Source organism: Pelodiscus sinensis, chromosome 17 (genome assembly GCF_049634645.1).
Source record: "Pelodiscus sinensis isolate JC-2024 chromosome 17, ASM4963464v1, whole genome shotgun sequence".
Classification (NCBI taxonomy): domain Eukaryota; kingdom Metazoa; phylum Chordata; order Testudines; family Trionychidae; genus Pelodiscus; species Pelodiscus sinensis.
In genome coordinates this window covers 2,560,751-2,585,195 of record NC_134727.1, presented here as the reverse complement: position 1 = coordinate 2,585,195, position 24,445 = coordinate 2,560,751, and the positions used below count along the sequence as shown (strand labels likewise).

General features: G+C 58.6%; 1 protein-coding gene across 3 annotated transcripts in view; it reads left to right on the top strand.

The window, feature by feature from the left end:
- PSD2 (pleckstrin and Sec7 domain containing 2) overlaps window positions 1–24,445 on the top strand; it is a 102,682-nt gene that overhangs the window by 61,607 nt on the left and 16,630 nt on the right. For all 3 annotated transcript variants that reach the window (XM_075900102.1, XM_075900103.1, XM_025189099.2), the window contains 5 exons: window positions 1,860–1,940; window positions 2,853–2,965; window positions 10,781–10,839; window positions 19,984–20,073; window positions 21,136–21,179. In XM_075900102.1, coding sequence (XP_075756217.1) covers window positions 1,860–1,940; window positions 2,853–2,965; window positions 10,781–10,839; window positions 19,984–20,073; window positions 21,136–21,179 — 387 coding nt within the window. The remainder of the gene's footprint in view (window positions 1–1,859; window positions 1,941–2,852; window positions 2,966–10,780; window positions 10,840–19,983; window positions 20,074–21,135; window positions 21,180–24,445) is intronic.

Sequence of the window (24,445 nt, the reverse complement as noted above, 5' to 3'; positions counted from 1 at the left end):
GGTCCACCCCGCCTGGCTGCGCTGGGAGCGGCTCTCCGATGAAAGGCAGCGAGTGACACCCACCACCACCGAGGCTCCTCGGACATGAACCAGGCCCTTTGCACCTGGGAGACGTGGCTGGTCCTCGCTGGCCCTGCCCGAAGTCTCTCTCCTGGGCAGTGGGCCCTGCGTTCAGCTGCCATGTCACTTCTTGGAGCGCCACAGTCAGAAAAAAGTGGAGCCCGTGAAAACGTCACCAGGGGCTCCCCCCGGCTGTGCCCGCTCATGCCTCCCTTGTCAGCGTGGCTCGGTTTCCAAGTCAGAACACTGGGTTCTGTCTGCCGGGGCGGCCCCCGAACCGGGAGCCGCCGTGTCCTTCCAGTACGGCCCACCACGCATCTCGGCCTTTAACAGCAGTTGGGGAGGGCGTTTGCACTGTCTCCTTCCACTCTGAAATGTAGTCCCTGCCGGAGGAGGAGAGGGATAAAGGGAAGGGGAGATGCTTTTCTCCCTCGTGGGGGGTGGGGCGATACCTATTTCAAGCTGCCCTGTTTGATGCATTCCACAGTTTTATTTGGGTTCCTTCCCCTCAAGCCCAGCCCCCGGCAGCATAAGGCGCTTTCCCTGTTCAGCTCACCAAAAGAAAAGAGAGAGCTCGAGCGGTGACTCGTTCACCACGTACAAGCACCGTCCCTAGCAGGAAAACTCTGGCTCCTGAGACTCCTTAACCTCGCCGAGAATGGCACAAGGCCAACCAAAGGCTGGAAATTCAAGCCAGACAAATTGCAGTAAAAAGGCTGAGAATTTTGCGAATGCGGGTGATTAACCCCGGGAACGCGTGACCAGCCTCTCCAGCTCTTGAGGTCTCCGTAGCCGGGGTGGAGGCCCGTTCTCCTGCAGGCCAGCATGGCCTCCTTGTCTCCGTGTCTTTCTGTGGTTTCCGTCCTAGCCCTAGACAGGACGCTGTCTGGGGCCAGGGCTGCCTGCCTGTTCTGTTCGGCCAGTGCCAGCACGGCGGGACTCTGGCGCGTGAGGAGGAGGAGGGCTCCTCGGCGTGACGATCCTACAGACAGGGACACTGGTAGCCTGACCAGAGACCAGGCTCGGTTCAGTGGTAACCAGGTGACATTCTCTGGCCTGCGGTCCAGGGGGTCTGTTTTATGAAACTTTCTTCCTAAAATGTGGCGCGGTGAGTGGTTCCCAATGAAAACCCTTCGGACTGCCAAGTGGTGTCAGCCGGCCCGGGCCGGGATGCAGCTGAAAGGCCACCGTGGGTGAGAGCACCACTCCAAATCTCATGTTTTTCTTCATCCCCCTCATCGCACCTCCCTTCCCCAGCCTCTTCTATCGTTCCTTCCTGCCCCACAGGGGGCCTTGTGGTCTTCCCGGCTGTCCCTTCCACCCTGTCAGGTGATGGGCGTGAGGGCCACGTGTGTGATTCGGTGAGCGGGTCCCAGCTGGGCACTGTGACATCATCAAACCAGCTCACCGAATCGACCTCGTTGGCTTGGTCTGTGTCGTTGTCTATGTCTCCCTCTAGTGGCTGGACCCAGCAAAGACCCGCTCCTTGCTGTCCTAACCCGGAGCTGAACTGCCCCTCCCGTAGGCAGCCAGGGGTCACGGGGCAGGTTTTCGGGGAGCTAGCCCCCAGCTCCACTTTCACCGGCACACAGGGCAGCACGCGGCTCAGCTCGCATCACACACCCGTCAAGGTGCCCTTCGTGCCGGTGAAAATCTCCCCCAAGGATTTACTGCTTGCGGCTTTGCCTGGGGGCTTGTAGGATCTCTGAGAGTCCCTGCAGGAAGTGGGTTGGCCAGGAGACCAGACTCCTGAGGTTCTTCCCCGCTGGCTCAGCTGACCGCTCCCTCTTCAATTGCAGCAACGAATTCAGCAAGCTGGTCGCGGAAGAATATCTCCGCTTCTTCGACTTCACTGGGCTGAGCCTGGACAAAGCGCTCAGGTGAGCCGCTCGGTTTCCGCTCGCGACGCGCTGAACGCGAGAAATCCGGTGCGTCCCGTTTGCCGGGGGCTCGTGGCCGTGTAGCACAGCCCTGCTTCTGCCAGGAAGGTCTGACACCGGGGGTGTGTGTATAATGGCAGCTGGAGGCTGGCGGATGTGTGGCTCTAACGCAGGGCAGGGCGGGATGCGGCCCGGGGCCGAATCCAGCCCGCCTAACACTTTGATCCAGCCCCCGATCTGCCTCTGGTCCCTTTCTATTTCCATCCCGCTGCCGGAATTTCCAGACAGCGGCTCAGTTAGCAGGAGCCGAGTTAAATGGCTCGCGGTCGCGGCGCTACCCGGCAGGCACCGGAGCCCTTGACATAGCCCCAGAAACCCTGTGCGGCTGCCAGGCCACGCGGTATGGCGGGGCTGAGAGCCGCGAGAACGTTGCCGTGTTTCGAATCCAAAGCCTCCGGCCCCACACAACTCTGGGGGAAGCTAGTCCCGGCCCCGCCCCTTCCGGGGGGTGGAGCCTGCCCATGAGCAGGTACCGACTCGCACTAAGTGCCCTCCCCACCGCGCTCACAGGGATCCAGGCCGTGGTCAGAGTTCTACCTCGATGAGACGATGGGCTGAATACCCTTCCCCTGGGGCCGGGGTTCTAGCTGGGACCCCCTCTTGAAGTAACACCTGGCTCACCACGAGACAAAGCCAGCCGGGCCCATTCTCCTGGGCGAGGGGCAGGGCTGGATTCTGGGAGCAGAGCTGGCCCGGATCCCGGCATGCCAGGGGGCTGGTCTCTGGGGTCACACGGGAGCACACAGGCCACGGAGCAGCTCCCCTCTTGCGCCGTAGACTTGGGGAGAGGCTGATGCCCCTTCGCTCCCCACTTCTAGAGCACTAAGCTGGACCGTCCCTTTCTCTTTGCAGAACCTTCCTGAGGGCGTTCCCTCTGATGGGAGAGACCCAGGAGCGGGAGCGGGTGCTGATCCACTTCTCCCGGAGATACTGCCAGTGCAACCCGGAAGAGAGCACTTCCGAAGGTACCTCCCGTCGGCCACCTCCCCTCCCCAGCTGGCGGCCCGGAGCCACCTGCTGGGAATGTGCCCAGTGCGGCGGGTGCTGACTCAGAGGGTGGGAGGGACTCCTTCCTGAAGGACGAAGCCGGGTCGCACTTCGGAGAAGGGGACATTTATCAATAGCCCGTAGCTCGTAATGGATGAGACAGGCAGGAGCAATCTGTAGTGCTGGGGGGTTCCACACCAGCAGTGCAAGGTGTGGGAGATGGGTCCAAGCCATGCCCCTGTGGCCCTCTCTGCTCATTAAAACTGCTACTAAATATTTATGAGCCCTTATAAACAAGTTAAAAATGGCACTTTCCTATAAATCAGAGGATCCCAGAACACTAGAACAAGAAGGGACCTCGAGAGTCATCGAGTCCAGTCCCTGCCCTCACGGCAGCACCACGCACCGTCTAGACCGTCCCGGACAGGTGTCTGTCCGACCTGCTCTTCTCCATCTCCAGGGATGGAGATTCCACAACCCCCCTAGGCAACTTATTCCAGTGTTTGACTGAAATAAAGTGCAACCCAACAGGCTTTTCTCACTAAAGGTCACTAAAATCTCCAGATACATTATCCTATGATACCGTCCCAGAAGGGGGTGGCATGAACACATGGGGGAGAGGAGGCGGCGGATGGGGCTGCAGCTGGAAATAGGTGTACCCACAGGAATCTCTACGTTCGGATGCTCATCCGCTCTATGGAAAACGTTGGAGAACCCCCATCTAGACGACTGGCGGTGGTGATTTCCTTGCCATCGTACAACGGCACGTGCAAGGTTCTAGTCAGTATCTTTGTGATCCCATTGTCTAGAGAAACAGCTGAGCTTTTCATCTGAGCAGCTTCCTCCAGCTAGGACCCTGCCATCCGCTTTACCTCTGTGGATGTGGATGCGGATCGCCACAACTCATTTCTGTGGCTGCGCAAGCAGATGCTCATACAAATTGTGTCTAGAACCCTGCAGATATCTGCTCTGTGTGTGCATCTGTGGCTGTGGGTATCCGTGGCTCAGTTCTGTGGCTGTGGGTATCCGTGGCTCAGTTCTGTGGCTGTGGGTATCCGTGGCTCAGTTCTGTGGCCGTGGCTCAGTTCTGTGGCTGTGGATATCCGTGGCTCAGTTCTGTGGCTGTGGATATCTGTGGCTCAGTTCTGTGGCTGTGGGTATCCGTGGCTCAGTTCTGCAGCTATAAATGCAGATGCAGACACAAATTTTGTATCTGCACGGGGCTCTACTTACGAATATAGTGCTGCTCCCACCGTCTATATATTGCCCCAGCAAACCCTACAAAAACATAGCTGGGGTGGGGGAATATTTTTCATTTGAATCATTTATTCGGGCAATTCCCACCGCAAAGATGAGAGAAACTGGAGATTTGGGGACGAGGCCTGCAAGATCAAGTGTATTGCCATTGCCATGTCCTTGGCGTGCTTCGCAAGCGGAAGTTTGGGCAGCCCGTTATCGTGACGTCCTGCAAACACGAATCTTACTGCTTCACCGTTCATGCCAGGCATTATTGCCTTTGGCTGAGAGGGGCCAGGCGTCAGGAAAAGGGAGCCACCTGAGTGAAATTTCAGTTCAATGGCAGGACTGGAGAGAGAGCAGGCTTTGGGCGGCGGTGGGGGGGGAGGTAGCCAATATGGCGGAGGAGGTAGCCAATAGCGAACTTGGTCGCAGTCCCTGCAAGGAAATGTTTAAATCCAAACCAACCTGCTGGTCTGGCTGCCTTTGCTGGCTGTTGGATTTCACAACACAGTTTGGGTGACACAGGCCTTTGCAGAGCCTGATTTTTATTAAATCTAAGGCCCCAATTCTTTCAGCTTCCCACGGGGCTTTCAAATCTGCGTGTGCGAGTAAGTGCTGCTCTGTGCGAGTAAGACTGGCAGATTCCAAATGCAGGGCCGACGTTGGCCATAGGTTTGCTTTTCACAATATTGCAGGTTGGACCTCTCTGGTCCGGCGCTCTCGGGTCCGACAACACCCGTGGTCCGGCAGGATTTGAGTGAGTCGCACGTCCACGTAGCATGGGACACTGGGAAACTCGGTCACACCCATCGAGTTTGTTTACAGCCCCCAGCCCTGGCTCTCCGTTATCTTGCTCTAATTTGCCCCACGTGTTTGCTAAGTGCCAGCAAGCAGCGGCAGTGCTGGTAATGCTTCCAGACAATCCTGACCTCCCGTGGTTCGGCAAATTCCCTGGTTCGACCCCAGTCAGGTTCCAAGGGTGGCGGACTAGAGAGGTTCATGCTGTAGAATCGAAACCAGCCCCCATGCCTCTGCAATGCCCGGCCAGCTTTGGTGCTCCGACGGGAGCGTGTTCTTACAGCGCACTGTACAGACGCCAACTAAAACGCTAGCAAGTCCAGGCTCGGTCGGGGTAGCTGCTCGCCAGTGATACTCGCCGCGGCCGAGTGCCTTTCCAACAGCTGGGAGCTGGCTGAAAGTCAGACATGGGAGGCCTGGGCTGCCTGTGGACTAGACCGTGCCCCAGCCGCCGGCTGCCTCGCGGGTGCGCCCCTGCTCAAGACAAGATTGCGGTTCCATGGTGGCCCAGCTGCTTGTGACGTCGGGCTGTGTGGTGCCGCGAGTTATACCCGACTTGTCTAAGGCCGCGGGCCTGGCTGGGGGTCTCCCTTGCGGCTGTGGTCTTTGGATCCCACCTGCAGAGGCTAGGCACTGACTCTGCTGCCTCCACTAGGCCCACTCACAGTCCAGCTGCCCCGGGCCCCACGGTCACGGCTGAACCTTCCAAGGCTTCTGCACGTTCCCATGCGCACCCCCTCCCGCCTCTGCCCCGGGTGGGGGAGGGAGTCTGGTTTCTCGTTTTTCTCCTCAGAGACACATGGCTTTGCAAGGAACTTCAACACGCACACGCCGCTCTTAGGGCTTGTCTACAAAGGAACGCTCTAGAAAATGAATCCCAATGCAGATTAAGCTAAATAAATTAAGGCCACTTTGATTCTGAATGAGGGGGTCATATGGGGCTCTAATGCAGTTCACATAAGAACCTAAGAACAGCCACACGGGGTCAGCCCAAAGGCCCATCTCGCCCAGCATCCTGTCTGCCCACAGTGGCCAGCGCCAGGGGCCCCAGAGGGAGAGAACAAAACGGGAGGGATCATGTGATGATTCCGTCGCCCATTCCCAGCTTCTGACAAACAAGGACACCCTCCCTGCCAATCCTGGCCAATAGCCATTGATGGACCTGACCTCCATGAACGTATCCAGTTCTCTTTTGAACCCCATTAAGGCCCTGGTCTTCACAACATCCTCTAGCAAGGAGTTCCACAGGTTGAATGTGCGCGGAGTGAAGAAAAACTTCCTGTGGCTTGTTTTAAACCTGCTGCCTATCAATTTCATTTGATGACCCCTAGTTCTTATGTTGTGGGAACAAGTAAATAACTTTTTCTTTTTCCCTTTCTCTACACCAGTCATGATTGTATAGACCTCTATCATACCGCCCCCTCAGTCTCCTCTTTTCTAAGCTGAAAAGTCCCAGTCTTTTTAATCTCTCTTCATATGGGACCCGTTCCAAACCCCTCGTCATTTTTGTTGCCTCTTTCTGAACCTTTTCCAATGCCAGTTCATTTAACTCATTTACTTTAAATTTACACCTAGAGTAAATGTGGATTAATCTCCCGAGTGTTACAGTGTAAACAGCACTTAGATAGCACAGGACGTTTACCAATCTAGGCAAATCAACACATGACTTTATCACAACCCCGCTCTTGAGTCTTCATGGCTACAGAGTCCTTGGGATTTGCAACTTGCCCGAGGGGGTTCAGGGTGGGTGGTGGAACGGCTCCATGGGCTGACAGAGCATGCCGCTTTTCCAAGCAATCGGTGCCAGCTTTGCTGGTTTCTACACTTCTGCCGGGGATTTTCCATGCTCCAATCCCCTAGGAACTTCTGGGGCATAGTCATCAAAAGTCAATGGTTCTGCCGGTAGCAAACTCATTGTTCTACCAGGGCAGAGCCAGTCAATGTTAATGGCCCCTTGGTGGCCCTGACACATACTCTCCGGACATGGGGGCCAGCTTCCTGCTACCGGTTGGATGATCACGTTCACGAGGACCGTGACAAGTGCTGGAATTCCCGGAATTCATCGCTGGACCCTAACCCGCCCCATCAGGTATGCCTGCACAAGTAATGCCAACAGCCTTTGTGCACAATTTGGGTTGAATGTCCCTTCCGTGAATGAGCACGGGACACATTCTCGTACATCTTTCCAAACAGCAAAGACGTTTTCCGGCCCCGCAGCGCCGAGCTCCGGAAGAGAAAAGAGATTTTGACAGCGAGTCGAGTGTCACCTAGACGAGACGTGTGCCGTGGACGGCTCGGCGGAGCGACGCGTGGGAGGAACTGTGTCCCTGGGAGCAGCGCTCCGTGCACCCTGGTAAGTTTGTGTGGTCTCATTCATGTGTTTCATTGACACATTCGTGAGGAGGTGACTGCCTGGACAGGTTCTTTTCCTCATCACCCACCGGTTTCCAGATCTTCTCTCATCATTGTTTAAATATACTGCGCCCCTGAAATGTTCCCAGCAGCTTGGTGATCAGACCAGACCTGTGTGCTCTGTGGCCCAGATCCAAAGGGGGTTAGGCACCTAAACACTAGCCGAGCGTGTCTCAGGAGCTAGGCCAGAAACCTGGGTAGGGCAGAGCTCTCTGGCATCTGGGTGTTTCCTGGGCAGAGCGTGAAGCACAATACAATCCCTGCTCTTCATTGCTTCAGTGATGTAAAATGATGGAGTGTTGCCTAATGGTTACAGCAGCAGGGGGCGAGAATCAGGAATCCTGGCTTACGTCTTCTGCTCTGACTCCCTGTGTGACCATGAGCGAGCCATTTAGTGTCCCGTGCCTCAGTTTACCCCTCTGTAATACAGGGGCAATCATTGATGTCCCTCCCAGGGGCTTTGTGGGGATTAACTATAGATAGGCCACAGCAAAGAGGATTATTGTCACCATCCTCATCATCAGCATCAGCCTTCCTCCCAGAGCCACCCTATGCCGGGCTGAGCTGGCCCCGCGAAGAGCCGTGGAGAGGAGGGCTCAGCCAGTCCCTGGGTGTGGCTCTTCAGGGGCTGGATGTTCTGACACACACAAGGGCCGAGGGCGCGGTGGAGGCAGATACGCGCAGAGGGCGCGATCCCGGGAAATAATCAGTGTTTGAGGGAAGACCCACAACTGTTCCGTGGGGGTCCTGAGACCAGGAGCTGTGTAGTGCGGGATGGGCAGCTTTCTGCACCAGCCAGGTGTCTCCTCCCACGCCCCAGGGTTATCTGCCTGCTGCCCCCTCCCAGGCTAGGGGAGAAAGGGCTGCCTGGGGACAAGCTGTCTGAAGCCTGCAGCTGGCCTGACTTACACCCCAGCTCCTGCTTCAGGGAGCGTGGGAATGATAACCCAGCACCAGGAGAAGGCCTGGAGATGCTGGAGCTGGGGAAAGGGAGCCCAGCAGCGTGTGTATCTGAGGAGGGGTTTGTATACAGGGGCTGCGTTCATAAATCCGAGCCCCCACGCTGGGGCATGTGTGTCTGTCCTCCTGGGGGCTGAGTAAAGGATAGGAAGAGGGAGCCGAAGGCAGTGTGCCTGTAGGCCACCAGGGGGCGCACTGACCCCTGCCGTGGAGGTGATGCTGCCCCCTGCAGGAGGAAGAGGTAAGATCCGTCAGCACGGCTCATTCAGCTTGAATTCTCTCTCGGGATAGCAGACAAAGGCTTTGGGCATCGAACAGCAAGGAGAAGTGGCTCACAGCCCGTTCCCCGGCCTGGGGCGAGACCTGCCGTGCTGGTCTGTCCGTGTGCATGGGACGAGGCACGTGAAGAATGAGGTTTTGCTCTGCTCTCTTGCAGCGCCTGACCCGCGGTGCCCAACGGCGTGGGAAGGAGAGAGGAACCGCGCTGGGGCGAACGCTACCAAAGGAACGGCGTTGCCCTCAGTGCTGCGTCCGAAGTGCAGCTGAGACCGTTCTGAAAACCCTCCGTCCGAGAACAATAAAAAGGTCCAAGCAGCCGCGGGTGACGAGCCTCATTCGGACACTGCTCCCCTGCCCTTGCCAGTGGGCGTTGGGCTGGGCTGTGAACTCAGGTGCCACTGGGGGACCGGTCCCTGCCTACGGCTCCGATCCAGCCAGCCACTTAGACACGTGTTGCTTTAAACACGCGAGTCGGCTCATTGGTGGAGCTCCTGTGTTGCTGAACTGGGGGGCTGCCTGGAGCATCTGCTCCTGAGCCATCCAGCCGGGCGGAGACTTTCCCTCACCCGAGTGGCGGCAGGATGAACTCCAAGGTGCGCGGGGGCGGGCAAAAGGTGCAGGCAGCGTTCCTCTGCGTCCGGGCGAGAGAAGGTGACTGTGTGTGTGTGTGTGTGTGAGTGTGTGACAGTGACATCACAGCCACCTGCATGGCCCCCATTAGACCCTCGCGAGCGCCGCGTGACCTGGCTGTACAGGCTGAGCAGAGATGGGGAAAACCCTCTTTTAAATACTCGTATCTTCAGTCGCAGCCACAGGAAGTTGGGAAGTTGCTTGCTGGGGATGATCAATCACGTGGAAATGGTTTGTTTAGCCAGAGTCACTCCCGGGTGGGAGGCCCCCAATAACATTGTAGAGCTGGCTTACGAAGGGGAACAGGATTCGTCCCAGCTTGCTCCTGGGGATGTTAATTCTATCTCCCATCACCCACCTGGCCCCTGTGCAGAAGGCGCATTGACCCCTGAATCAACCCGGGCCTATCTACATCTAAAAACAAACGGTCTTTCTTCGTGTTACTGAGACTGCCCGAAGAGTGACGTCCACTGACAATCCAGTTTCCTTCTTGCCTCTTATAATATTTGTCAGTTACTTGTTTCTATCATATAAGAACTAGGGATTACTAAAGGCAATGAATGGACAGCAGGTTTAAAACAAACAAAAGGCAGTATTTCTTCATGCAACACACAGTCAACCTGTGGAACTCCTTGCCAGAGGATGTTGTGAAGACCAGGACTTTAACAGGGTTCAAAAAAGAAAAAACTTTTGTGTGGGGTGGGGGCGGGGCTTTACGTACCTGTGAACAACAAAAGTTTTCTCACTCAATTGGCAGTGTAAACAAAATCACAGATGAACACAATTTATTGGGGAAGCACCCACACGGTTGTAGTAAAGAGAAATCCTGCCTCACCGATACACTCGGCTCCTTTGAGGCGGTCAACAAGCATGTGGACGGGGGATCCGGTGGATGTAGTGTACTTAGATTTCCAGAGAGCCTTTGTCAAGGTCCCTCACCAAAGGCTCGTAAGCAAGATAAGCGGTTGTGGGATAAGAAGGAAGATCTTCCTAGGTAACTGGTTAAAAGATAGGAAACAATGGGTAGGAATAAATGGTCAGTTTGCAGACTGGAGAGCAGTAACTCGTGTCCCACAGGGGTCTGTGTGGCGACCAGGGAGGGTAGGTCTGTCAATGGGCATTAGCCAAGCTGCGCAGAGAGGGGTCCCCCAGCCTCTTCTGTCAGGCTGGGAATGGGTGACGGGAGGGGTCCCCTGTTCGGTTCCCTCCCTCTGGGGCACCTGGCACTGGCCGCTGTGGGCAGACCGAGCCCTGGACTGGATGGACCTACGGTCTGACCCGTCTGGCCGCTCTTACGTTCCTACGTAACAAACCCTCTGCCCTCCCGTTGGACCCGGCAGCACCGCTGAGCGGATTAAGTCCAACTGCATGAAAGCCTCCCCCCAGCCCAGCTGTGTCCGTCACGGGGGCTGAGGGGATGGAGGACCAGGCTCCGGAGAGCGCTAAGAGCCGGCTGCCTTTGCTGTGTGTTTCAGACGGGATTCACACGCTGACCTGTGCCCTGATGCTGCTGAACACGGATCTCCACGGCCATGTGAGTAGAGCGTCTGGGGGCCTCCTTCCTTCCTGCCCTGTGGGCCGCGCTGCTGAGGGAGGGCCCCGGAGCCGGGGGGAGGGACTTCGGTTCTCCTTGAGCATTCAGTCTGGGTTTGCCACCGACTGCGGGGTGGCTGCGGTTAAATTCACCCCGGCTGGTTCTCCTCCGGAGACACGAGTCAGCCCTGCTGGCTAGGACTGACGCCTCCCTCCAGCTGCTATCCCCCAGCACCGGGCCCCAGCGCTGGTCCGCCCCGGCCAAGCCGCGGAGGGAGAGACGGCTGCTCCGGCCCCGGCCTGAGCTCTTTGGGGCGACTTCCCCAGCTGGCCGAGGGCTCTTGCCTAGCGCTGCCCACGGGGTCTATTCATCTTGCTGCTGGAGGAGGGGTCAGGTCAGAAAGGAAGCCTTGGTGGCCAGGCCGTGTCTGGGGGGGCACGTACCTGGCGGGGAGTCCGGGAAATGCAGGGAAAGTGGTAGAGGCCCCAGCCCTGCCCCACGTAGGCGCTGGTCCTGTCACCTCTCGTGCCGGCAAGAGCGCAGCCGTGGGGGTGTTGGGAGAGGGGGTCGGCCTTGCCAGGCTGCTGGGCACAGTTGATCCGACCCAGGCCTGCCTGTCCCCCAGGGTGCAGTGCAAAGAAATGCCCGTGGGCGGGGGTACCCCAGGAGTCTCACACCCGGCCTCATGCTGCTTCAGCCTCCCCCAGAGTCCCTGTTCCCACGCAGCCCTGTTGGGCACAGCTGTCACTCCTGGGGCCAGCGGGGCCCCTGGCTGCCGCTAGTGCTGTGTGCCGCCCCGGGACGGTGCCAAAACGCCCCCTGACCTACAGCATGCGCGTGTGGGCAAGGCCTCCGGCAGAGCCCCGCCACCCCCAGCCTGCGCTGCCCCACGGGGCTGGGCCCGGCTGGCCTGGGCGAAACTGGCGCAGGAATAGCGCCTGGGCCCTGATTCCCAGGGGCTCCCCTCCTGCCCCATCAGCATTAGGGGTGGCAACGGGCGGGGTTTGGGCCGGGGCGTGAAGCATTCCCCACCAGCCTGGGGGCTGGGTAGTAAGTCTGAAAAATTCCCCTCCCCCCATCTCAGGCAAAGCCCCGAACATCAGGGCTGTGCCTATAAAATCAGGATTCCCGGTGGCCGTACCCCAGTTTAACCCCATGTTTGCCCACCCCCCCATGAGCACAGCCTGGTGAAAGCCAGGTGCACTTTCACCCCATGGATGGCAGTCCTGCCAAGGGATCAGGTGGGGAGGGGGGTTAAAGGGGTGTGGCCGTGAGCCCCCCCCCCCCCCCCACACTGTAGCCCCTGGCATGTCAGGAAAGGGCGTGGGCCTCCCGAGATCCCCACCCCACACCCCAGCATGCAGCCTGGCCCTTAGATCTGTGATTAGCTTTCTGCAAGTAGGGCCACGTCCTGCCCTGTGTGGACCCTCTTCAGCCGGGGGCTGTCCCTCCATCTCGCAGGGGTCTCAGCAGAGAGGGGTGAAACCGAGGCACTACCGGGAGCGGGTTGGCCTGGCTTGGAGGCGCCAGCCTGGGCCCTCCCGCTGTGCTCCCCGCCTGCGTGGGTGGAGATCAGGCATGCACACCGGCATCGCCCCTAGAACGAGCCTCTGGCTGCAAACACTCATGGGCGGAGGGAAGCAAGCGTTGGCCTGCCAGGCCCCGGCCCGAGCGGCCCCTCTGGCGAGCTCTCCTCCCCACGCGCACACTGCTCGCAGGAGGAGCGTTGGGGTTCGTTGGTGCGTTTTTAGGACCAGATCAGATTTAACTCTAATTCTGCCCAAGGCGCCTGCGTGGCCAGCACTGCCCCACCCATGTTCCTCTTGCCCCTCAGCCTGGAGGGCTACGGGGGGGAGAGGCTGGAGACGTCTAGACTGAGCAAGGAGCCCGCTGGCTTTTCCCTACAATCACAGACCTGCAGGCGCTTAAGGGCAGTGTCCCCATAAGCTGAGCGCTTGGGCAGCAGCCCAGGACAGATTCAGGTACTGCCCAGCCGAGTGGCAGGATGCCCACAGCACCCCAGCCAGCAGCATGTGTTTCTATTGGTGGTGCACATCTGTCCATGCCTTGGTGCACAGAACAAAATGTATTCCGCACATGGATGGAAAAAATTGGAGGGAACATTTGTTAAGGCTGTCTGGGCTCCAGGGAGGCAGATTAAATGTGAGTGGTGCTGTCAGCACAGAGCGAGAGGCGGTGTTTGTGACTTCACGTGCTCGGAGAGGACCCCCTCCACCTCTGAAGTCCTTCTGACACCCGGGGCCCTGGGCAGCCCCAGCCTGTGGGGAGAAGCAGAGAAGGGGACTCTGGACAAGCCCCGTCTGCAGAATCGTGGGTGGGTGGGAGCCTTTAGGTGCTTTGTGGGGAAGCAGAGATGCAGCAGACGGGAGAGAGCACAGAGCTAGGGGCAGAGTAAAGGGGAAGAGCATGGGGCTGGCTTGGAGCAGGGAGAGCTGGGTGTGGGGCAGAGAGCTAGGTGCAGGATTGCCGGGGAGATTGCTAAATTAAGCTACAAAGAAAATTTTTTTTAGTGCAACAGAGATGCAAACCATGTAAATAGAAAATTTCTCATGGCCCCTCTGAGCTGGGCTTTCCAGTAGCTGGATTGCCCCCCCCCCTCGAATGTGTGTAGCTGGATTTCCCCCCCCCCCCGAATGTGTGTAGCTGGATTTCCCCCCCCCCTCCCTGAATGTGTGTAGCTGGATTCCCCCCCCCCCCGAATGTGTGTAGCTGGATTCCCCCCCCCCCCAGAATGTGTGTAGCTGGATTCCCCCCCCCCCGAATGTGTGTAGCTGGATTCCCCCCCCCCCCCCGAATGTGTGTAGCTGGATTTCCCCCCCCCCCCAGAATGTGTGTAGCTGGATTCCCCCCCCTCCTGAATGTGTGTAGCTGGATTCCCCCCCCCCCCCCCGAATGTGTGTAGCTGGATTCCCCCCCCCCTCCCTGAATGTATGCAGCTGGATTTCCCCCCCCCCTCCCTGAATGTGTGTAGCTGGATTCCCCCCCCCCCCCCGAATGTGTGTAGCTGGATTCCCCCCCCCTCCCTGAATGTATGTAGCTGGATTTCCCCCCCCCCCCCGAATGTGTGTAGCTGGAGTCCCCCCAGATCATGCGGAGTGCTCAACATGACAAGTCCCATAAAACAGTCTGGGCTGTCCCCGGCTGGCTGGACTCTCACCCGCTGGCGAATGAATCGCAGGGTCCCCAGCGTCACGTGCGCTCGATTTCCCAGTTCCGCTCAGGAGCAGAAATCTGCACCGAGCAAGTGTTTCATGCGCCTCACTCTGGGCTCGGAGCGGGGTTGTGCAAGAACAGCCCATCTCACTAATCCTCCGCGCAGACTGAGTCCTGCTGCTCAGCTGTTTGTCCATCAAAGCATGTTTTGCCCCAACCAAACGCCTTGCCAGCTAAAGCCAGGAATCCCCTTCTGGCCCCTATTCCCCTGCACTGGGATGAAAATCCAGCCCCTCCAGAAAACTGGACCATTTCCCAGGGGCCCAAAGCCTTGCATGTGCAGTTTGACACTGAAAAACTGGGGAAGTATCACACGTTTCAAAAGCCCTTTTTGTTCATTGTCCAGGGGCAGCAATGGTAGGAATGAGGCTCACGGTGGTTTCCCAGGCTGACGGGCTCTGTTCGCCGTGAACGTTCTTTTCTTTGTTTTCCTGCACGGGTGACATTAATTTCTTCTTCTTCTCCTCCTCGTTTTCCTCCTCCTGCGCCTGGACCCTCTTTCTGCTCTTTAACCCTTTACCAGGTGGTAAGTGCAGTGACTGTGGTGTTTTGCTTCGAAGTCTTGGCCTTTGATTTGCTTTGGTCCTGTGCAAAGCGTCCTGTGTGTGGCTGCCTACGTGCTTGTGCTTTACAACAATGTACTTTACACAGTGTCTGAACTACATGCTACACCCCAGCGGCCCCGTCCTGCTCCTACCAAATGCCGGCAGTAGCAGAACTCTCCTTCCCGGGCATTCTGAACACTTAGCACTGCTGGGCAGTGAGGACCCAGACGGACAGAGCCAGGCGAGTACCCACAAGTCACCTACTTCAGGACAGGAAGGAAAATAACACAGCCCCACTGGTCATCGCCTCCAGGCCCCCCCCCCCTCCAGTACATCACGGACCAGCTACAGCCTGTCCTGGAAAACCCTCCCTCGCTCGCACAGGCTTTGGGGGGACGGGCCAGTCCCCGCCTAGACAGCCGCCCCCCCTGGACCTGAACCTAAGTCTTTCCAGCAACCACCCAGCACCCCAGGAACCTCCCCCAGGAACCCAGCCCTGCAACAGCCCCCGGCCAGCTCTGTCCACACATGCACAGTGACACCCGCACGGGGCCTAAGCCAGGGCTGGGCAAAATACGGCCCGGGGGCCGGATCCGGCCCAAACCCCCCTGCTGGGACCCCCTGGCACGGAGCTTAAAGTTCACTCCCTGCATCCCTGCAGCAGGGGGAGGCTTCCTACAATCTCCCCGCCCCCAGCCCAATCCTCAGCTCCGATTGGCCAGAAGCAACCGGCCAATAGGAACTGACCCCAGCAATCTCTTAGCTCCTATTGGCTGGAAACAACCAGCCAGTAAGATCTGAGAGCTGGGCCTGGAGGGTGGGAGCAGCACAAATCCCCTCCCCCTCCCCAGCTGAGAGCCAGGGGCGCTTTGCAGCTGCAGTTGTGAGTGAGCTGGGGCTGCAGCGGGCGGGGAGCCCGGCCTGCCTTGGGGGGCTGCAGGGCTGCTGGCTGGGGCAAGCGCCTCCCAGCCAGAGCCTGCCCCTGCCCCCCAGAGTCTCCTGCGCCCCAGCTCAATCCCCTGCCCCAAGTCACCACCCACACCTTGTAGTCTGCACCCCCTTTGCCCCTTCTCCCAGGTCACAGCTCCCTCCCAGACTTTGCACCCCCTCTTAGTGGCCCTCTCCCAGGCCAGACTCCTCTCCTGCGTTCACACCCCCTCCCTGACCCTACACCCCTATCTCCTGACCCAGATCCCAACCCCCTCCTTTGCCTAAACTCCCTCTCAGACCTCACACCGTCTCCTGCCCCCCACTCCCTTCCCCCGTGCGCCCTTCTGTGCCCAGCCTCCACCCTAGACCCCGCGCCCCCCACAGAAAAGTGCCGCCCTCGACCACCTTCCAAAATCTTGAAGTGGCCCCTCGCCAAGAATCATTGCCCACCCCACAAGCCGCCACATCCGGGACTCATCCTCCAAAGTGATCCCTGCCCTCAAGTGCCGGCTACGCCCCTCGGCCGTGGACACTGATACATGGACACAAATCAGACGGCAGGAAAGGAACACACACGCCTGCAGGGGAACCCCCTAACCTCCCTGGCCAGTCAGTAATGGGTTGGAAAGTAGCCATCCTCCTGCAAAAGCATTTCAAACCCTGCTCACCTAGGGAGCCGGCTGCACTCGGATTCGTTTGCCTGGTCAGTACAATCACGAGGCCTGAATAAAGATTTAACGCCTCTTCAGAGCCACATCTCCCCCACGGTGGCTGTGAACGAGCCCCCTCGCCCTGACATGACTAGCCTCATGAACACTGCTCCCCCACTTGAGAAGTATCGACTTCCCCTTGTGGTACTTGCATATATCCCCCCTGCCTCTGCCCTCCCACGCCACGTCAGCTGATGAAGTGGGCTTTACCTACCAAAGCTGATGCCCCAGTAAATCTGTCAGTCTCCAAGGAGCCACAGGATGACTCCTTGCTTCTGCACAACTCCCAGACACCAACAGCAATGGGGCTCCTCTAACATGCTCCTGATCACCTATCAGCCTGTGCGCTCCTCTCCCTGACCCTGCCAGCACCCGCTCTGGCACCCCCTCCCTGCAGACCCTACGAACATCCTGAACGGTTCCCACCATCTGCATTTCAGTGGGTCAGGCATCGTCTGCCCAAGGCTCACTCGCTACAGCGCAGTTCCAGGGGCGGGGACCGTGCGTTAATGACAAACCAAAGATCCAGTGACAATGCCCCTTGTAAACTAAATGCCAAGTGAGGCCGAAGATGTGATCTGCTCTTCCACCTTCCCCGTTGCGTGGCTACAGGCGCTGTAACAAGCTCGCCTGGGACGTTGTGTATCAGTGGAGACGTGTTTCAGCACATGGCCCTGTATTGCCGAGAGGTGGCCAGGGAGGGGCTCACCTCAGTTGGTTGCTGGGGTAGGTGGAGCTGACGACTGCAGGGCACACTGGGGTGATGACTTCAAGCTCTTCTCGCTGGCCCAAAGGCTCCGGGAACGTCTGTGGAATGACAGCTCCGAGTGCCCCATAATCCCCTGACTCCGGGAGCTGGGGCTTTGGGAGCAGCATCAAAGAACAGGCGTTTGCAGTAAAATCATGCAAGGTGGCAGCACTACAGTGTGACTTGGCTGTTGCCTCTGGGTGCCAGACGGGAGCTTGCTACTGCAGGCCGGACACCTCTTGGGTTGTGTTGGCAAGGGCTTTTAGAGCACGACCGCTGTTGATTGTGGCACCTCAGGCAACACTGAGGCCTAACACGGCGTTACTGAGCCTGGCGGTTTTGTCACACCCCTGTTTATAGCATGGGGGGGGTTCCATAAAGCCCCAACCTCTGGAGTCATGTGATGAACTAATAACCTGAGGGAAAATGTGACCCCAAAAAGCGCAACAGTTAGACCCTCCCCCGCCTCATTGTTCTTCTAAAATCTCGGGATTGGTAAGACAGACTCATGATTTGGGGGCCCTGGCTCATTTGAGTGTCTGGGGTCGGCAGGTCGGCAGTGTGAGGACAGTAGGAAATCTGGCCCCCTGTGCGGTTGGACCCTGCACCCGTGAGTTGCCCAGGGCCGGCACTGAGGTCTGACTCGGATCGTGCCAGCTTCCTGCAGGCCAAGCCCCCCGTGAACGCAAGTGAGCGTTGGCCTGTATGAGGCCTGCAGGACCCTCTGTCCAAATTGCTGTTTCTCCAGCCTGCTTTGGGAGCCGCCTGGGGCAGGATCTCTGCCATCGCCAGCTTGGTGCTGTGCGGCACGGCGGCTCAGGAGCCCTAAAATCACAGGGCATTTTTTTCCAAACGTTAGACACAACAAGCCCAGTGGCTTGGCCCCCCAGCCAGCTCGGCTGTGCATGCGGCGTGGGTCACTGGGCAGAGTCCCCTGATCCGCCGTGCGTGCCCACTTAATGATCAGCTTTCGGGGGCTCGGAGTCAGGTCGGGTCATTCCAGAGCTAGGCCGGTGCCAGTCAAACCACGCAGGGCTTGGGGGGCTCGTGTGTAGGAGGATTCAAGGTGCGGAGACATTCGTGTTCCACCCCTCGGTCGCCGGCCCCAGGTCCCTCTCCGGGAGGTCCAGCGCTGGTCTGTCCTGCCTCTCCCCCAAGCTCCGTCCCCACAGCGACGGGGCAGCTTGTCGCTCTACCACAGCCTGGCCAGCGAGGCCCTGCTCCCCCTTGCACCCCAGCTCCAGCGCTGCCCGCGTTAGCTCCCGAGCAGGGATGAATGCTGGAAGAGACGTCAGGAGGTGTCTAGTCCCACCTGCTCCAAGCAGGACCAACCCGACTAATCCGTCCCAGCCAGGGCTTGGGCACGGCGGGACGCAAACGGAGATTCCACCCCCCTCCTAGGGACCCGTCCCAGCGCTTCACTCGATAACGGGTGGGCAAAGGGGCCTCCGCGGGCCGGATCCGGCCCACCATGCGGATTAGGGCCCCATTAGGGACGGGAGAAAGCGCACAAAGTTTCCTCCGCCCTGCCAGGAGCACGCGGAGCTTAGAAGCACCATGTGCTCCTGGCAGGGTGGGAGGAGACTTTGCAGGCTCCCCCGCCCCAAGCCCTGATTGGCCTGGGGGCAGAAGGGGGTACACGAAGTCTCCTCCCACTGCCAGGAGCATGGGCGCTTACAGGGAACCTATGGTGGGGAGCAAAGACTTCACACGCTCCCCCACCCCCAGACCAATCATGGTTGGGGGGGGGGGAGAGTATCCTGGCCCCGCCCCCTTCTGCTTGAGGCCCCGCCCCTTCCAGTGCAGCCCAGAGCTACTTCAGAAATTTCTCAAGTGTCCCCAGCAAAAAACGATTGCCCAGCCTGCTCTGTAACAGCGAGTCTCTAACACGCTACAGTCGAAAGCTCGGCTTCTAGATGGCCCCCTGGTTTCCAGGCCTAGCTCAGGCCTCCACGGGAGCTGCTTGGAAAAGCCCGGCACATCCGTTCCATGGCTGCGCACGTCAGCAGTGTGGCCCTGGGCTTTCCGAGGAGCGGCTTTCCGTGGCTGCCGGGCCGTTCTGCAGGGCCACGGAGCCGACCACCAAGCCCTGGCAGGCTGTCCTCGCTGACCTCCCCGGGAGCTCTAAGCCACAGTCTGCTCGCGAGAGCAGGCATCCTTGGGAACCTCAGCGTCAGTCACAAGTGGCACCGGCCACCAGAGCAGCTGCGAGCCAAACGCGGCCTCCGTTCAAACACGGCGGGGTCACGCCCGCCCTGCGGCTCCACGCCTGCCCTGTGGAGTGAGCTAGTGGCCCGGGCCAGAGCTCCAAGGCCGGGCAGGCGGCACGTTCCCAGTTCCTCCACCTTTGCTGTTTGATGGCGTTGGAGGGTTTAGGGCTAGTGCCTGGGGCGCACTTCGGGGGGGTGCTTGCTTCGCTGGCATTTAGCGATTCGTTTCCATCCTGTCGCCCTCCAGTGCCCATAGCACTGACGCACTGCAGGCGGGGCCCTGCCGGGCGCACACGAGCCAGCCCACCGCTGGGTCTCCTCTTGCTCCAGACCCAATACCTGCTGACGGACAGCCGCCCCTCTCGGCCCCGGGGCAGGCGCAGGCTGTAGCTGCTTCAGCAGCGTTTATCCGAGAAACACGGGCAACGGGCCAGGACTGGGGCTGTGGGGGCTTGCTTGTTCGGGCGGGAGCCGAGGGCATGGGCTCAGGCACACAGCTGCTGTGTGGGGCTCTCAGTCTGGGGTCAGGCATGGGTGGCTGCCCGAGGTTAGCCCGCCGGGGAAGGCCGGCGCCAGGCCTGGCCTGGGAACGCTGCGGATTTGTGTGGGGCGGGGACGTGGAGGCAGGTTCCGCCGGCAGGCCCCCGACACCGCAGGCGAGAGGAACCGGCATGTCCCCGGTGTTTAGCGTAAGGCTGCTGGGTTGCCCCAAGCGCGACAGCCGGGAGCGATCCGGGGCGTTCATGCGCTGCCTGTTTGCATTGCAGAACGTTGGAAAGAAGATGTCGGGCCAACAGTTTATAGCAAACCTGGACGGCTTAAATGACGGGAAGGACTTTGCAAAGGATCTGCTGAAGGTAGTGTGGGCTCTGCGCCCGTGTGAGTGTGGTGACACCGACAGGCGCCGTCCGCGAGGCGGGCCCGATGTGCTGGGTGCTGTACGTACACGTCGTGAGAGACTGCCGTGGCCCGGAAGAGATGAGCATCAAATAGCCCCCAGGCAGGCGGGGCGGCCACCAGACAGTGTCTCGTGCAAAGCAGAGCTCAGACTAGAATCTGGCGAGCCCAATTCCTCGCCTGCGGCCCTTGCTGCTGGGTTACCTCATGCCGTCCCCACCTGCCTGTCCAAAGGTGCCTTCCCTTGCGCCTCCAGGGGGGCGTTGCAGCTCCTCAGCTCAGCGGACACCGCGCCAGGCGCTGGGCACGTCCGAATGTCCATTTTCTGCGCCCTCCTCTCTGCGCGCTTCGGTTTCCTGCTGCTCTCGGGGCGGAGCAAGGAGCAGCCGTTTGTCTCAGCCGTGACATGGCCACCGTGCCAGCGTGTCTAGCTAAGAGCAAGGCATCCAAAATAACCGGGGTCAGCTCCCTTCCCTGCCAGGGAGGCCCAGCCCGGATTCAGAGCTCCTGCTCCGTTCAGCCCGGGAAGAGAGCCGGGATTCCGCCTGGCTGCTGCCACAGCTCTGCCTTCATACTACTCCGGCCTCTCCAAGGGCTACTAGCTCTGTCTTCCCCCCCGCCCGCCCACCCGCCCTCCTCAGCCACATAAGTCCCAGTGGGACTCCAGTCGGGGTCTGTCATGTTGGACATGGGGCGTCCCTTGGAGCCCTGCAGGAGGCAGGAATTCGCCCAGGAACCGTTCCCATTCTTGCCCGGCGCTTTATGAACCAAGCTCACAGCTGGGCCCCGGGCTGACCTGCCCGGGCGTGGGGCAGGGAATTCCCAGTGGCCGGTGTCTCGCCCTGCCAGAGTCCTTACCTCCCTTCCAAAGGTGAGCGCCCCGTCCTGCCCTTGCCCTGTGGGAGGGGCAGGGCGGGATTCGATTCCCAGGATGGCCAGGGCATTGCCGTCGGCATTGCCGTGCGTGGTGAGGAGCCGGCAGGCCAGCGAAAGCCCCCGCTCACGTTGTGCTCTTGTTTCAGACGCTGTACAACTCCATCAAGAACGAGAAGCTGGAGTGGGCCATGTGAGTACCCCGGAGATGCCCTGGGTGGCTCTTGCAAAGCAGCTGGCGGCCCTGGGAGCTTGTGCTTAGCCGGAGAACCTCAGGGCCGTGCGGCACTACCCAAGCCCTTTTCCCACAGAGCTGCTCCCCTGGCTCTTCGGGAGAGACCCGTTTTCAGCCTGCCCCATTCCCCTCCTGCTCACTCTCCCAGGCTGGTTTATTACCAGCGGTGGTGCTGGTGTTAATGAGGCACCCGCCTCGGTATCAGGAACGGGCCTGAGACGCCTGAGTCATTTCAGAAGGGGGCCATCAGGTGATAAGGACTAGTGGTCACTACCGGCCAGAGCCAAGATGCTCACGAGTGACTTGTGGCTAAAGGGTTCCAGTTACCAATGCCAGCGGCAGGGGCCCTGCGCTAGTGAATGCGTCGACTGGCTTGATTGTTCCTGGAAAGCGATTGGGCGAGGAATAGCGCCGGGGGAATCATGGATATTTTGGTTCGCTGGCCATTTCAAAAAGTTGGGGGCGGGGGAATCATTATGCCTGAGAAAAGATATTTTTAAAAAATGGTGAATTGAAAAGTAGTGTGGGGGGGGAGGGGGCATTGTTTGGGGGATGAACAAAAAATGTTGTTTGGATTGGACCATTTTTCATATCGTATATATAGTAACGCCGGAATGCCGGCTGTTCCCTCTGAGCGGCCCGTGCTGCATGGGGCGTGCGGGGCCCAAACGACCGCTTGCGCCGCTTGGTCCTCCGCGGGGACCCGGCTGAGCGGCGCACAAGTCAGCCGAGTGCCATGGCGGGAGGCAAAGGGGGAGGGGGCGGCGACGTGCGGCGTGACAGCGGCTCCAGGCCCCGCCCCCGGCCGTGAACGTCACCACCCCGCCCCCTTTGCCTCCTGCCGTGGCGCTCAGCTGACTTCTGCACCGCTCAGCCGGGCCACCGCGTGGGAGCAAGTGGCGCAAGCGACCGTTTGGGCTCCGCAGCCCCCATGCAGCACGGGGAGTGCGGAGCCCAAACGGCCATTTGGGCTCCGCGGTCCCCCGAGTGAGAGGCAGGAGGGGGAGGAGAAGAGAAAGAGAGAGACAGAGAGAGAGGCAGGAGGCAGAGGAGAGCTGAGAGAGAGAGAGAGAGAGAGAGAGACCGGAGGCTCAGGAGAGACCTGAAAATCCTGTCTTATGGCGGGCTAATTGGCTAGTTTCTGAATAGTTAATGATGCAAGAGCCATTTCAAACCAGCCAATTTTATTCCATAAATGACCAATTCAAAGAAAAGCAAGAGGACTTCTCTCTCTCTCTCTCTCTCTCTCTCACACACACACACACACACTGGATTTCTTCACACAGTGCACTGTCAACTGGTGGAACTCCTTGCCAGGGGATGCCATGATGGCCAAAAGGATATCTGGAATTAAAAATGAATTAGATAAACGAGTGACTAGTAGCCATGATTATCGGGGAGGCTGCCCCATGGTGAGTCTTAAGAACAAAAGGCCATACTGGGTTACACCAAAGGTCCATCTAGCCCAGTAGCCTGTCTGCCAACAGTGACCAATGCCAGCTGCCCCAGAGAGGGTGGACCGAAGACAATGATCAAGCGATTTGTCTCCTGCCATCCCTCTCCAGCCTTTCACAAACAGAGGCCAACGACACCATTTTATCCCCTGGCTAATAGCCTTTTATGGACCTAACCTCCATGAAATTATCTAGCTTCTCTTTAGACTCTGTTACAGTCCTGGCCTTCACAGTCTCCTCTGGCAAGTCTTCCTTCACTGCCTGCCCTAAACCTGGAACTCGATGACGGGGGGCGGATCACACTTGATAATTGCCCTGTTCTAGATGTTCCCGTTGAGGCATCTGGCACTGGTCACCGTCAGAAGACGGGATACTGGGCTAAATGGACCTTTGGTCTGGCCTGGTCTGGCTGTTCTGCTGTAGGTGGCTCTACTTCACGAAGGGTATGTCTACACTACTAGTTCAAACTAGGGTGGTAATGTAGGCAACCGGAGTTGCAAATGAAGCCTGGGATTTGAATTTCCCGGGCTTCATTTGCATCTCGCCGGGCGCCGCCATTTTTAAATGTCCGCTAGTGCGGACTCCGTGCCCCGCGGCTACACGTGGCACCAACTAGGTAGTTCGGATTAGGCTCGTTCCACGAGGAGTAACGGTAGTTCAGAATAGGAAGCCTAATCCGAACTACCTAGTCCAAACTACCTAGTTCGTGCCGCGTGTAGCCGCGGGGCACAGACTCCGTACTAGCGGACATTTAAAAATGGCGGCACCCGGCAATATGCAAATGAAGCCCGGGAAATTCAAATCCCGGGCTTCATTTGCAACTCCGGTTGCCTACATTACCACCCTAGTTCGAACTAGTAGTGTAGACATACCCGAAGGGTGCATCTTCACTGCACCGTTCTTTCGAGATCATTCGCGTTATTTCGCAATAACAATGTGTGAGTGTCTACACGGCCATTCCGGTATTTCGAAAGCATTTCTAAATAACGGACCGCTCATTCCGACGTCTGTAAACCTCATTCCACGACACGTAACATCTGCTCCGAAATAGCTATTTCGAAATAAGGCGTGTGTAGACGCTCCACTGCTGCTATTTTGAAATAGCCCCTCACCAGGGCCTTTCTAAGGAATTTCTCCCCAGTGCCTCCTGGGGCTCTAACTGGAGATAGCCCGGCTACAGTAGGGGAGCCTGCCTTGGACTCATTTTGAGGCCTTGCTGCAGTGTAGACGTGCTATTTCAAAAGAAGCTATTTTGGAATAACTATTCCGGAATAGGAGCTTCAGGGGGTAGCCGAGTGAGTCTGCTACAGAAAGAAAGAACAAATGGTCTGGTCGCATTTCTAGACTTAATAGCTTATTTCGAAATAGTCGGTGGTTATTCATGGGAATTATGCACCGAGGTATATTAGGTGCTGTTGAAAATCCCACCCAAAATAAATGAGAGAGAGAGAGACAGAGCGAAATCCTGGCAGACAAAGTAGCCTGGTCCAGAGCTCAGCAAAGAAGCTCGAGGATTGTTGTAACGTAGCCACCAGGGGGCGCTCTCTGGCTCCAGGACCGCGGCTCTAGCGCCCTGGCCTCTGGCAGGAGATTTATATAAGAGTTCAGAGACAGTGCAGCTGAAGGCAGGGACGGAGGGATGACGGTGCCACTGCACAAGGCTGGATTACCTTGCGCACAGCCGCGCCCACACCCAGCCAGGCGGGAGAACAGAGCCGCAGGGCAGCAGCGTCCCAAGGCTGGGGCAGTTCAGATCCTGTCCAGACTGAC